This window comes from Poromitra crassiceps (genome assembly GCF_964638095.1).
Source record: "Poromitra crassiceps genome assembly, chromosome: 9".
NCBI classification, from domain to species: domain Eukaryota; kingdom Metazoa; phylum Chordata; class Actinopteri; order Beryciformes; family Melamphaidae; genus Poromitra; species Poromitra crassiceps.
This window is the reverse complement of record NC_139630.1, coordinates 20,592,128-20,606,530: the sequence shown is the minus strand read 5'-3', so window position 1 is coordinate 20,606,530 and position 14,403 is coordinate 20,592,128. Positions and strand designations below refer to the sequence as shown.

At 44.3% G+C, this 14,403-nt stretch overlaps 1 protein-coding gene across 1 annotated transcript in view; it reads right to left on the bottom strand.

Annotated features, from left to right (window-relative positions):
- Positions 1-14,403, bottom strand: part of LOC310782428 (exostosin-1) — a gene marked incomplete at both ends in the record, with an annotated part of 539,881 nt that overhangs the window by 81,684 nt on the left and 443,794 nt on the right. Inside the window, 3 exons of the mRNA XM_083643088.1 lie at positions 599-718; positions 8,206-8,313; positions 14,005-14,098. Coding sequence (XP_083499214.1) covers positions 599-718; positions 8,206-8,313; positions 14,005-14,098 — 322 coding nt within the window. The remainder of the gene's footprint in view (positions 1-598; positions 719-8,205; positions 8,314-14,004; positions 14,099-14,403) is intronic.

The following is a 14,403-nucleotide window of genomic DNA, read 5'->3' as shown; positions in this document are numbered from 1 at the left end:
ATAATCCTGCCTGTAGTTACGTTCAGCCATTTACACATATTATCTTCCCATGTGTCCACTGTCAACGGGTGTGGGATAGACACTCTTTCGTTAGACAGGAGACTCAGGGAATGATCCCAAGTTTGCATTTTTTCCGGCGGTCGCTATGGCTACTACGCAGTCTACGCTAGTACGTTACGCTTCTCTGTATTCCGGAAGAGACAGACATATCGCGGCCGAGTCCGGAAGCAAACCGGAAGTGCCCAGGAAACTTGTCTATACCTTTCCAGAGCTACAACAGCATGGACTGTGCTGAGAAAGAGCTCTACCAATCAACATCATCATTGGTAAGTGTAGCAAATATGGCTATAGCGAACTATGCGAACTATCCCTTTAAGCAGGATGTTGCTGAAAGGATTTGTAGACGTCACTTCACTGTGCTTGAATAAATAAAGGTACATCAAAGATGTAGAGAAGTGGGGAAGGATTTCTTTGGAACAGGTTATCTTTGGGGGGTGAGACAGAGCGCTGTGGGACAGGATGCAGCAGGTTGGTTTATTGCACTTTGTTAAGTTAAAGCTCTCCAAAACTCCCATTAGGACTATTTTGGTGAGCTTACCTCCAGCGTTGTTAAGACGATTTTGGCTACAGAAGAGAAGTAGGCGTCCCACAGGAACTGAGTCTGCTGGCGGAGCGCCAAGATCCTGTCACGGCCCACGGACCGAGTAATGGAGGGCACCTGTACGAAGGAGGAGAGGACAACAACAAAAAAAGGGGGAAAGATTAGAGGAAATCCTGTTCCCGCCCCCAGGGTGCCATGGCGAACAGCACCACCCACTGCTCGCCGCCGATGCTGCATTCACCCCGAAAAAGAGGGTCGATACGAGCTTCCAGGAAATACTGTTCACCTCAGTTTTCTGGGCTGAAATACTATGTTGGAACTCAGGATTTAGTCAGGCCTGAATTAACGCAATGTGGTGCCCCTGAGTGACCACACTTGAAGTGCCCCCCTCCTAGCACTTTACACGTCAACAAGTTTAATTTACTATGTTTAGACAGACATATTTGAGTTGAAAGGTATGAATGAAAATGTGCACAAAAAAGCATTGAATTCCAGCATTGACAGGATGTGCAAAATGGCAGCAGTAGCATGGGTATAGCAGCAGAACTCAAGGACAATGTATAATTTGTGCATTAGGAAAAAAAGTAGATGAAATAAACAAGAAAATTCTAAAAACTCCAAATGATTAAACATCGATATATACAACACATAATTAGGGAATTTGAGAGTATGAGAAAAGAGAATTATGTGAAGGACTAAAGCATAACAAGATACAGTATATACAGGTCAAAAAAAGTCAAGAAACGACAAGTGCTGTAAACCACAATACGGAAGCAAAAAACAACTGCTAAAAGATCGTTACATAAAAAAAATTGTTTTAAAAAGCCATTTCTGTGTCTCCAACAGCCATCTACCACACAAACTGTTTTACAGGGTTGTGATTTTTGTTCTTTCTTTCTTGGGACAAAATGAGGTGAACAGCGAAAAAAAAAGGAATATTCCACCGGGGGTTCCTCCATCTCGCCACGGATAGATTGGTTTTATAAAATCAATGTGCAGAGCGGGAAATGCAACAGCCGCAGTGGGAGCAAGTGGCAGGAGAAACAACAAACGGCAGAACATCGACGGTGGCAGCGTTGCTCTGCATCGCCAGGTGGTGGCAGCGTTGCTCTGCCACCACCTTAAAAAAGAAAGCTTAAAAAACAGAGAAGCTTGGTGCCTTTAGCGTATGGATATCATAGGAAACCTCAGATTTAACTAAATACCGCATCGGCAGTGTATGCCTCGGCAAACAAGTCAGTAGTCTACATCCATGTCTGTCCAGACTCATACAAGCACAAATACCTTGAAGCTCACAGCGCAATGGTGTGGCCATTCAGCCTCATGGCACTTTAGGCAACAACGCGGCTAATTGTTTTCATTGTGGAAAATGGTCCTATCCCTCCCGCTAAACCACCCACATCCTCCCAAGCATTCCCCTTACAAAGCTCAAAGCTCAAGTCTCTATTCCCCATCCCCCTCCTTCCCCCAAGCCACACCTCATCTACGACCTTCGTCTCCCTAGCTACAGCCCCTCTTCATCAGCTCCGCCCCTTCCTCCACCCCGACTCTGTACCACATTCCTATCCCCAACTATAAGCCCTTTTACCTAGCCCCACCCCTTTCCCTCACCACGCCCCTTCCCACCACCCACACCCCGTAGCCACTCCCCCTACCCACCCCTCGAATCCCGACTCTCTACTACGACCTTCCTATCTGCTATGGCCCGCTTTACCTAGCCCTGCCCCCCTTCCATGATGCAACAGAGGGCCATGCAGCCACAGTGATCTTGAACTTTGTCCAGCAACAAGTTCATCTCGAGTCCAAGTGGATGTTTGAGCCAAATTTGAAGAAATTCTGTCAAGGCATTCCTGAGATATCGCCTTAACGAGCATGAAAATGGTGGTTGTGAGGTCACAGTGACCTTTACCTTTGGCCTTTTGACCGCCAAAATCGAATCAGTTCATCCTTGGGTCCAAGTTGGACGTTTGAGGCAAATTTGAAGAAATTCCGTCAAGGCGTTCGTTCCTGAGATAACGTGGCCTCGACCACCCTGCAGCTACGCGGCCTCTGTGTGTGTGACTCCTCTCCCTTCCGGGAGAACGTAGATCTCCACTCTGGACTTGCAGGGGGGGGATGCAGACTCTCTCCCTACAACTGGGGATCCAATCGTTTTCAGCATATAGCAACGAGCTAGCATTGTTGACGTTGTTTCACAGCGACACAGGCATTTGAGATGGACAGATTCGTCATGGAGGGGGTGGAAAGGAAATCCATATATGGTCAGTCAGAGCGGGTCAGAGCCAATGGCAGAGCTTGCAGGGAGCGGAAAGGGACTATCTTCCGCTGATGGCAGAGCTTCTACCAGCTTCTACCAGCAGTCTGTTTCCATGCAGCCAGACTTCTCTCCCGGAAGGGAGGGAAGTCTGGCAAGAGAGACTAAGGAGAAGCTTAAAGGAGGACTTACCCCCTAGATATGTATTAGAACAGTGATTTGAAAATACCTATGGAAAAAACCAAGAAATGACATATGCTCTTGTCTATACTGGACTCTTTGGCTGTGCTCAAGTCGAGATTCTTTTTCGGAAATCGACGCCATTACAGTTTGCCTACTGCCTCAAAAATAATTTATTTGAGAGGGGCAATATCTCTATAAATATCAACAACTAGCCAACGCTGTTGGTCTGTATGGAAACAGAAAATCTGAAAATGGTTTTAAGTTATATCAATTTGGTAATTCAGTGGCGAACTAGAAATTTAATTATTTTTCTGCATGTATCTCTATGGAAACTACTCAAACTACGTTACGGAAGCAAAGTGACATGGGCTCGTTAACAGCACCCACAATAGGACAAACCTCTCGCTCTGGGGTAACACAATGCGAGATTTCTCCACGTCATTCCCTCGTACAACTAGCGATAAACCGCGCAATGAAATCCGTTTTTAATTTGCGTTTTGGGGCTTTTCGTGATTCTTGTTGAAAGTTACAGCACCTATGATTTTTCCTCTCAGGGCGCAGAGCAGGACAGAGCTCTTCTCCTCCTCGGAGCACACACACACAGACAGAGCCAGTTGCTCTGCTCTGCTGACTGAAAGCCCCCGCCTCTCACTGCTGCTGTGTGCAGTGTGCGCGCGCCCCGCGGGTGCATGAGCGAGCAGACTCCCGTTTGACTGGCCGAGAGAAAGTGCTTCCAAGTCGGACTGATAGCCGCGGAAATGTCAGACTGTGCACAGAGAGCACTGGAGAAAGTGCTCCAGACAGCAAAACACACACACAGCGAGTCAACCCCCCCCCCCCCCCGTTGCTTGTACACAGTGACGATATTACAGTAGCCGATGTGTTTAGACCAGCTTTGTCACGTTGTCACGTCGTAGTATAGCGTTATATTTTACATGTGCGCTAAACTGCGACCATATTTGTTTGCGGAAATATCAGACTGCTCTCTCTGCTCTCAGAGCACTCAGCCCAGCTGCTGCTGGCCTGCTGCGCGCGCCCGCGGAGCTTGGGGCTCGTCCATGTTACAGTACGACTCTCTCCCGCCTGCCTCTGGGCTGGAGACAGTGCTTGCAACTCGGACTGATAATATAAACATCATCATTCGAGCTTATCCAGGTAAGATATCAATAAAGTAATGACACATTCAGCAGGAAACTAACTATAATTAAGACATGTGCCAACTTTGACGACGTTTGGTTCAGTATTTTAAGAGCAAACTTCAATAGAAATAGGCTTGGAGTTCTGAGGAGCCGAAAGGGTACAGGGGGGGTAGGGGAGTAATTATCTTGAAATCCCATAGTCTTTGGGTCACCGTGACGTCACGATGTGTCAAATATCCCATTCATTTGAGAAAAAAAAAAAAGCAGTGTTACACCCTTAGCTTATGCCAGGTATGCTGCTGAAAAATGATACAAATGGTAAAATGGCAACAGTTTGGTGTCAAATGTGGAAATTCTGACCAGAATTCTTCACACATCACCCCCAAAGTCATATATATTGGTTAAAAGCTGAAAAAAAGTGTTTTGGAGGTAAGTTCTCCTTTAAGTCAAAGTGTTTTGTGCCCCTGGCCCTCTGATAGTGAGGGTGGCCCTCTCTATCATCAAAGTTACCCATCCCTGCTGTATAGGCTATATAGATGGTTTCAACTTGTAAACATAAACATTCTAAATTAGCTTACTTTCTGTTGCAGTGTTTGCTAATAGCTGACAGGAAATAAGCTAGGTCTCAAACGGTTCCCTACCAACACAATACCGTCTATAGAGGGAATGCACGTGACGTCACGGACGCGACAGTCGGTGCGGGTACGCCCACTCAGCTGCAGTGAGTGTCAAAATGTCTAAACAAGCCAGGTGGCGCCGCCGGGTCACGATGTTTAGCGTTCAGCTTCCGCGAGAAAACAACGAAAATGGGAAAGTGCTGTTGTGCCATTGACTGTAAAAATAGATTCAACAAGGCGTCGGAGGTATCTTTTTACAGCCTGCCGAAAGCTAAAGCCGGTCTTCTCTGCAGCTATCCAGGGTTTCAATGAGGGCTCATTCATTCTCTGGCTGTGTTTTACCTGCACAGATATAACGTTACATGAGTGACAGTGTTCACTATGAACAAAGCTAGCGTGTGTTAGTGACAGCGTATGCTATATTTTTCTTAATAAAAGTTGTAATAAAATAAATATGTACCTCTCCACATACAACCAGAATATCCATTGCTGTCCTCGTTACTTTAATGTCGCCAACAAATCCAGCCTTGAAGTACGACCACGCGTCCAGGCTCTTGTATGCTTTCATGCTTTGGTTTGTGTATTTCCCCGGCGTCGATATTAAGTACATATAAATGTCAGGAAACCCTATTCCTGGCCACATGTCTACGTCCATGGACCACTGGTTCTTTGGCAAGCTGTAAGGGTCACATTCGAGTCCAACTGCCTTTAACACATTCACTGCCAGACGTTTTTTTTTTACTGTAGTTAGCTTCTGCCAGAGGGTTTTTTTGAGGATTCTGGCTCATCTTTCAAGACCCGAGGATTCTTTTCTGCTAAGATTTTGTGAACACACAATATCTCAAAAGAACTAATAGAATGTGTGCTTTCTCTGTCTAAAAGAGTTAGTTTGTAGAGTTAGTAGTTATGTAAGCATTAGCAGTTGAATACAGCATGGTTTCAGCGTCAGAAAAATTATTCAGAGATAAACGGCTTTTTGTGAAATTCGATAGAACAGTCACTTTAACCATTCATTTTTGGCATCAGTAAGAGTCAGACATCTAAACAATAGTTTTGAACAGTAATTTCCTCCATAACAGCAGGAAACCCCCCTCTGCTTCCAACTCCTCCCTCCGTGTGTGTTCTCCTCCTGCCTCCCTGGCTCTCCAGCGGGCGTGTCACAACGAAGTTGCTGCTGCCTGGCTGCTGCCTGTTTGCGCGGCCGCTGTTTGAGGAAGTCTGGGTGGACTCGCTCGTTTCGTGGAGTTTTGGTTGAGAGCTTTGATGCGATTCTGGTCATATTTATGCTGCGTGTTTCAAAGTGTGCATCCAATCTATTCTTGGAACCCCCCACCGTTGCCACCGCTGTGCATCAGCGCGAAAGTGAAAGCGTTTTCGCCATCAATTTTACAGTATGAGAACGGCTTCCTCGCGCTTTTCCCTCCAGTTTTGGGTCGCCTCTTTCTACTGTGGAGAGACATGTCGACACTCAGTGGGTCGGTAAAATAGATTATACACATTCAATACCTCCAATTCTGGTGTAGGAGACGTAAAAGGGTTAGATCAACGTCCCACCGTCAAAAAAAAAATCGATTCTGAAAACGTGTTAACACGTCGTTGGCAGTCAACAGCTGGATTCTGAAAACGTGTTAACACGTCCTTGGCAGTGAACGTGTTAATTTAAGCAGATAATCGTTTATATTAGCCGTGGTTTCGCTACTACCCCTGGCGGAAGCCACGTTTGTTTTGGAAATTTGACACTCAGTGCTGCTCAGTCCGGCTGAGGGGGCGTGTTCGGGAGGGGGCGTGGCGTCGGTGCATTCCCTCTATTGGTGATCGCTGTTGACGTCACTGGGGGGCGCTGTTTTCTGCTGTTGTGAGCTTTAATTGTTTCGCTCTCTATGAGGTGGAATATAAATAACAGCAATCAAATCAACCCAATTCTCTTCCCCTCTATTGCCTCTAATAGTGTTTACGCTCCTCAGCGGGGGGAGTGTGTATTTGTGTGTACTTGCGTGCGCGTGCGCATGTGTGTGTGTGTGCGTGTGTGTATGTGCATGTGTGTGTAGGTGTATGTGTGTGAGTATGTGTATGTGTGTGAGTATGTGTGTGCATGTGTGCATGTGTGTGTATGTGTGTGTCCTCTCCACGGGGGGAATAGTCATCTCCACATATTAAACAGCCAGGGATCGCGACGCTCGGCGATGTAATTGAATGTAATGAGATTCAACTCTCTCAGCAGGTGTTAGCGCTTGATTGTTGTGTTGAACAGTTAGGAGTGTGTGTGTGCGTATGTGTGCGTGCGTGTGTGTGTGTGTGTGTGTGTGTGTGTAGGTGTGTGTAGGCGTGTGTGTGTGTGTGTATGTATGTGTGTAGGTGTGCGTGTGTGTGTATGTGTGTGTGTAGGTGTGCGTGTGTGTGTGCGTGCGTGTTGTTGGTGTTATTGTACGGATGAAAACGATCTATGCTTTTAGTTTTAGGCCAAAGCTTGGAAAAAGGCACGCCCCTCCCTCAACTACTGGATCATGATTATGTTATTTGATCCCATAGACACTCAACAATTGAGCCAAGATAGCCTGATACTGCTGTTTGATATCCTTCAGACTACACCAAATACATAGAAAAGTGATTCTCTGAAGGCATTTATTAGTTTCTGACTCTGGGAAGGTGGGAGAACACAGTAAAATGCCCCCAAACTACCGCATCTCTGAGATATATTTAACTAAATCACACACATTTAGGCTATGTGATAACTAATTTAATAACTAATAATGTATTTCCTCCCTCACTTCCATTCACTGAAACCGCTTGGAGCGCCCCACGGGAGGCCTGGTTCCCTCTGATTTAGGCCAAATGATGGGGAGGTTTGGTATTTTTGATGCACTGTCAAGAGTTTGAAAGTGTCTATTCTGAAATGAAATGCATCATCTCTTTAACACACTTTAGCCACAATGTTGCCACTATTACAGCCCATAAGAATTCAATCAATCCTCAGAAAGCAATCCACTTTCAGTCGCCAAAACCATTCATTAACTTTCACTAAGCTGTGCTGGAATGATTCATTTGAAGTTTAGCTCTAGCATTCTTTATTGTTGTTGTTGTTGTTGTTGTTTAAATGAAACCTCATCACAAACAGAATAGCGCTGTGATGAGAAAGCTGTGATGAGGGCCCCTCCACCCCCCCCAAAAAAAATAATATATAAATATATATATATATATATATATATATTCCAATTAAGGCCCGCGGCGAAGAAACATTTGCCTTTTTTGCATGTTTGAATCTATTTTAGCCATATTTAGTGGAATATCTAATTTTAAACACACCAATGTTATTGTCTATTGATTGAATTGCTCTCACACTCAGGCCTGGCCTGGCCTGGCATGCTCCGCTACTGTCCTTCATCCATCCACTCTCTGTCAGCATTGACCTACCTGTAGCAGCAGCCTCTCGTCCCCAATGACGGCGGCTTTCCTCCAGTCGATGACTTCAGAGAAAGGAAGCTCCCAGCCGTTACTCAGCAGAACCGGGATACAAGCCGCCTGAGGAGGAGAGAGAGGGATGGAGAAAGAGAGGGAGTGGAGAGAAGGAGCGTTATGGAAGGAAGGAGAGGGGAGATAGCTGCAGCAAACACCTTCAATCAATTCAAAACATTGCCAACTGCCAGTTCCGTGTGTTTATGTAAAGTAATTTGTGTAGAATGTATAAAAGAGTGAGAATCAATCATATAAATGTATTTCATCATATACTGTAAATGTATTGTGAAAAATAGAGGGACAGAACAACAAATGATCTCCTCCCCATCACCTGATCGAATCTAAACAAAAACAGAAAGACACACAAACAAAAAACAGTGTAATGATGGTGGCCCTTGCAATACCACCATGGATTGGGAATCGCTTACATATGTTGTTTTGGGTATGTTGTTTGAGGACATGTTGTTTTTTTCAGAAGTGTTTTGCCTCAAAGCACAAATTCATGGAAAAAGAGGGACATTTAAAACTGTTGACAAGTTTTCCGAGAGAGAGAGAGAGAGAGAGAGAGAGAGAGAGAGAGAGAGAGAGAGAGAGAGAGAGAGAGAGAGGCTTTGCAGAAGCAAAACAGAGGTACCAAAAAGATTAGGGAGAAAACACTTTCCCTGTGTGCAGCAACATTTAGAGGATACATGAACTACTTAATTGATCAGGGTTACTCTTCATTTCCTGCCGTGGTCCTCTGTGTTGCTAAGTAACGTAAATTGATTTCATTTGTGGTTAATAAGAGTAGTTTATGCACTCGGCTGCACTATCAAGCATCCACATCCTAGGCCATTCCCATGCATATGACTTTCGTTTAAATTTATAATCAGAACCACGGATTACTGTATATAATAATAGTACTCTACATAGAATTACATAGCCTGTATACATATACTGACATAATCATTTGGCAAGCTTCCTTTGTCAGCGAAGAAAGCTTCTGGTTTGGGGAAAATATAACGGCATTAATCTTCATCAATAATATAAATTCCAGAAACCAAGATTACTAGGTATCACAATTATTATTGCTTTAAAGATACAATGAAAACCAGCAAAGTTAGCAGTTTTGGGCAATGGCTTCACAGTGACAAGGAGGTCTGCAGACGGGATATTTTATGAACCTTCAAGCTGAACTGCTGCTGCAAGCAATGTCACTTCTTAATAACATTATTTTACGACATGTGGCGTGATTTGTGTGTGGTCTGAAGTAGCAGGGAAACAACGGAGCGCAGTGGAAAAATCTCCCCGACTCGGTCTTTCCATTTCAAGTTCATGTCAGAGTGGAGAGTCTCCATCAGCAGAAACGGAGAGATTTAAAGGAGATTTGTGAAATGCCGAGTGCACGATGTCGATTGGTGACCTCTCTATGTAAATTCACAGCGCATTACCTCGCCTCGGTCACGCTGAATTTCTTCTCTTTTCGTTCTTTCCCTTCTGCTCTGGTCTCCTCAATCTTCTCTCCTCGCTATCACGTTGCTCCTCTCCGCTGCATTTTGACGATTGGTCTCGGCCAGCTCACTCTCCTCAACTCATTCAAAGCGATGGGAAGCACCAAAGCACCAAAAGCGGCCGCTCTGGGTGACGTGAAAGTGACAGTGGAGCTATAGAGAGCCAAAGTGGAACGTCACTTCCTGCTTCAGCACCGTACCAGAGATTTTCATCCGCCATTTATTTTCCCATAGACATTTCGTAAAATGCTTATAAAATAGTTTTACTTCGTCGAACCAAGCGGTTCACCTAACGCTATAGCTGACTGATTAAATCTCTGTCCCTGCTGACTGATTAACTCTCTGTCCCTGCTGACTGATTAACTCTCTGTACCAGCTGACTGATTAAATCTCTGTTCCAGCTGACTGATTAAATCTCTGTCCCAGCTGACTGATTAAATCTCTGTACCAGCTGACTGATTAAATCTCTGTACCAGCTGACTGATTAAATCTCTGTCCCAGCTGACTGATTAAATCTCTGTCCCAGCTGACTGATTAAATGTCTGTCCCTACTGACTGATTACATCTCTGTCCCTACTGACTGATTAAATATCTGTCCCTACTGACTGATTAAATCTCTGTCCCTACTGACTGATTAAATCTCTGTCCCTACTGACTGATTAAATCTCTGTCCTGATTAAATCTCTGTCCCTACTGACTGATTAAATCTCTGTCCCTACTGACTGATTAAATCTCTGTCCCTGCTGACTGATTAAATCTCTGTACCAGCTGACTGATTCAATCTCTGTTCCAGCTGACTGATTAAATCTCTGTCCCTGCTGACTGATTAAATCTCTATCCCAGCTGACTGATTAAATCTCTATCCCAGCTGACTGATTAAATCTTTGAAAGGACATTCTGGAGTGCTGGCCTGCTTCTACATTTTTACTCTAGTGTTTTGTGCAACCGGCCCTGGTCTTAAAGGTAGACTATGCAACATCACTCACAACTATGAAACATCACTCACAGCGCAACAGCCCAGCCAAGCTTCGATAAGATGTTCTGAGAGGCATCCCTCAGCAGAGCAGAGTCAGCATGGACGAAAACCAGGAAATGGAGCTCCTTCCAGATGAGTTTTTGAGCTGTTTGGACCTCATACTTCGATGGTTTGGAGGTATGTGTGTGTTTATTTGTGTTTTCATAACAACCACTGTGAAGCTATCAGAAAATAATGTTTAAAGTCCCTGGAAACCAGAAATATTTCTTTATTATTTAGCATTTTGAGTTCATCACTAGAGCTGGGTATTGGTTCAAATTTCAAGAATCGATTCGATTCCGATTCACAAGGTTGCGAATCGATTAATTTCGATTCGATTCGATTCGATTCGATTCCGATTCGATCGATTTCAATATGTTTCAAAATGTTTTTTGATCTGTACCCTGAATTACATGTCCAGTTATGTAACACAGGGGTTCCCAACCAGCCAAGTAGATACACAGGGAAAAAAAGTTGCAGACCTGTAGCCTGTACTACGAAGCTAGTTTAATGCCTTATCCGAGTAAGTTTGAGTTTAAACCTGGTTTAGCCGTACTACAAAGCAAGTTAACTTTCAATCACCATGGCAACTGACGCTGCAAAGCTAACCTGGTCGCGACCAGGTTAGCTTCAGAGGATAAGATCAAAATCCATGACAGACCCATATAATCGGCTCTCTGGAGTCACTCACCGTTCATATAAGATCGCCATATGAAAAATAGATTGCAGTCAACTGAGAATATAACAAGAAAAACATTTGTGGCTCTGTAGGCTACATAATTAAATTAAGCCTACTTACCACTTTATGTCTTAACAGCTCAACGATGCGTGGAGAAATATGATCACTATTAATCACCGCCGCGCATATCATGAATGGACCCTCAAATGGAGTGAGGGTGATATTCTCCTACATGCCAGAAAATCTGCATCGTCTCAATTCAGTTCAGCAGTTTTCTCTTTTATAGTAGGCTATTAGGCTTTAGGCTATTTTATATATGAATTATTCGATCAGTGCAACCACACACATGAGTGATAGAGATCATTATTCATTGAGCATGCGTTTCTAAATCTATGGTCTAAATAGGCTTACAGATTGTGGAAATGTATAGACTGAGATTACATTTGTTGCTGCTGTATCAATGTATGCAGCTGTATCAGACAGCAATCGCTGATCGAAGTAAATCAAATGACTGATGTGAATACAAGCTGCTGCTTTAGACAGCCCTTCAGCAGACTATCCAACGCGGATTTTCATTCTGACATTAAATCGCGGATACATTAAATATCCGCTAAAACTCTGATCATGCACTGCGCTTTCATGGAACGAGGAAATGGGTGTGGAAATTGGTGTGGGCGTGGATCAACTCAGCTGTTCATAATGTGATTGGCTAGTGCACCTCTTTCGCGTGGACGCGCGCCTGTGCACGAGCGAAAAACGTGCGCGTGCACAGGCAGATCCCAGGTCCACTTACCTAGTAAAAAACCAGCGTCGTAGTATCAGTTAACTAGATAGCTTTGATCCTGTTCAGTCAAACCAGATCAAAGGGACTTATCGCGGATCTGTTAAACTAGTTTCGTAGTACAGGGCTCTGTTGTCAATTTTAATGGTTTTAGTTACACATATATTTACTCACCAGGTGGTGACAAAGGGTAAATAACAGCCTTTTCATCTGTCAATAAAGACACTTTCACAATTATGCACAGTGATTTGATTTCAGCCTATATAATTTCTAAAAGTAGATATTAATGATCAAACATTTCCATTCATGTAGCCTACAGTATTTATGTTTTTGTTTCAACTACAAACATAAATAAACGCCAACTTGAAACTATGTTTCAACTACCACACACAGCATAATATTTTAGCCTGTTTATTAAAAATAATAAAAATAATAATAATAATAATAATAATAATAATTAAAAAAAAATCGATCTCTGGACATATGAATCGATAATCGAGGATTAAAATAAAAATCGATTAAAAATCGGGGAATCGATTTTTTGAACCCAGCCCTATTCATCACATCACAGGACCCTATGTTACTAAGCCACCAGCCAAATTTGAACGATGATGAACGTCGCAAAGTATATAAATTTAGGTTTGACAGTCATGGCAAAAGTCATGAGAATCAATTAGTTTTTAGAGTGTATTTTCTCCCGCGGACTGTGTGGGCGTGTCCCGTCTGCAGCAGGGAAATTTCTCTCTCTCTCTCTCTCTCTCTCTCTCTCTCTCTCTCGGAGACCTCTCTCTCGGAGAGAGAGGGAGAGAAGGAGAGAGAGATAAGGAAAGAGACATGGGGTGAGTGTGTGTGTGTGTGTGTGTGTGTTCGCGCGTTGCTCCGCGGATAGCGTACTGAGAGGAAGAGATCTCTGTTCTGCCGCTGCGAGTGCACATCGCTACTGTGTGTGTGTGTGTGTGTGTGTGTGTGTGAGTAACCTCGCGTCACCAGGCTGTGTGTTGAGCGCTATGCTGCCTGCTCTCTCTCTCTCTCTCACTAGTCCCGAGAGAGAGAGAGAGAGAGAGAGAGAGCAGGCAGCATAGCGCTCGACACACAGCACACAGAGTGAGAGGGAGACAGACAGACACTGAGCGAGCGCTGTGGGGGCAAAGAACGGACAAAAGGAGGGTGGGTGTGGGTTGCGCGCGTGTATAAGGTTATATAGAGCTTATGACGTCATAAGCTCCTGCATTTTAGCACCTCGCGCACTGCTCTCCTCAATGAGGAAGTACCTTGTAGAATCTTGTAGAAAAGTGTCGATTTTAAGGCTTTGGGTTGAAAGTAATGTATAATAATTTCTGAGGGACACAATTACTAACATAAGACCCTAAATAACATAGTTAGAACGTTTTTGTGGATTTTGGTTTCCAGGGACTTTAATCTCTGCATTTGAACGGTTTACCGGCACTCTCTCCACATAAACTCAACCTCGCTCGACCACATAAACACAGAACACAGCAAAACAAAGTCCCATCACTAAAATACACACAGGGTGCAGCGTCTCTCAACATAAACACACTGCCACACTATTATATGGGCCAGAAGTGATCGTTTTGAGGGGAAACTTTTGTATAATTATATAATGTTTTTTTTAATGAAATGGTTGCATAGTATACCTTTAAGTCAGGTGTGTGTGTCCCCAAGTTTGACTTAAGTATACATTACACACACGCGCACACACCCCTATACACACACACACACCCCCCTACACACACACACACACACACATACACACACACACACACACACAGACCTGCAGGGCTTCCAGGAAGCGGAAAGATCCCAGGCGCCGGCCCCGAGGCACCAGGCAGAAGCTGGAGTTATGGAGCAGCTCCTGATAGTCATACCTACACACACACGCATGCACGCACGCACGCACGCACGCACACACACAGACACACACACACACACACACACACACACACACACAGGAGAGATGGGGTTATTAGATGTTATTCTCATGTGCTCATCTGTTAACAGAGAACATTATGCAGCCTCTCCCCAGCCTGAAACTCAAATGGGGCTGAGGTAATAAGTCAGAGACAGAGAGAGATGGAGAGCTCACAGGCTGCAAATGTCACCATGATCTCCACAACGATAGAAACACACCGAGGAGACAGAGAGAGAAGAGAGAAGAGAGAGAGAAAGCATG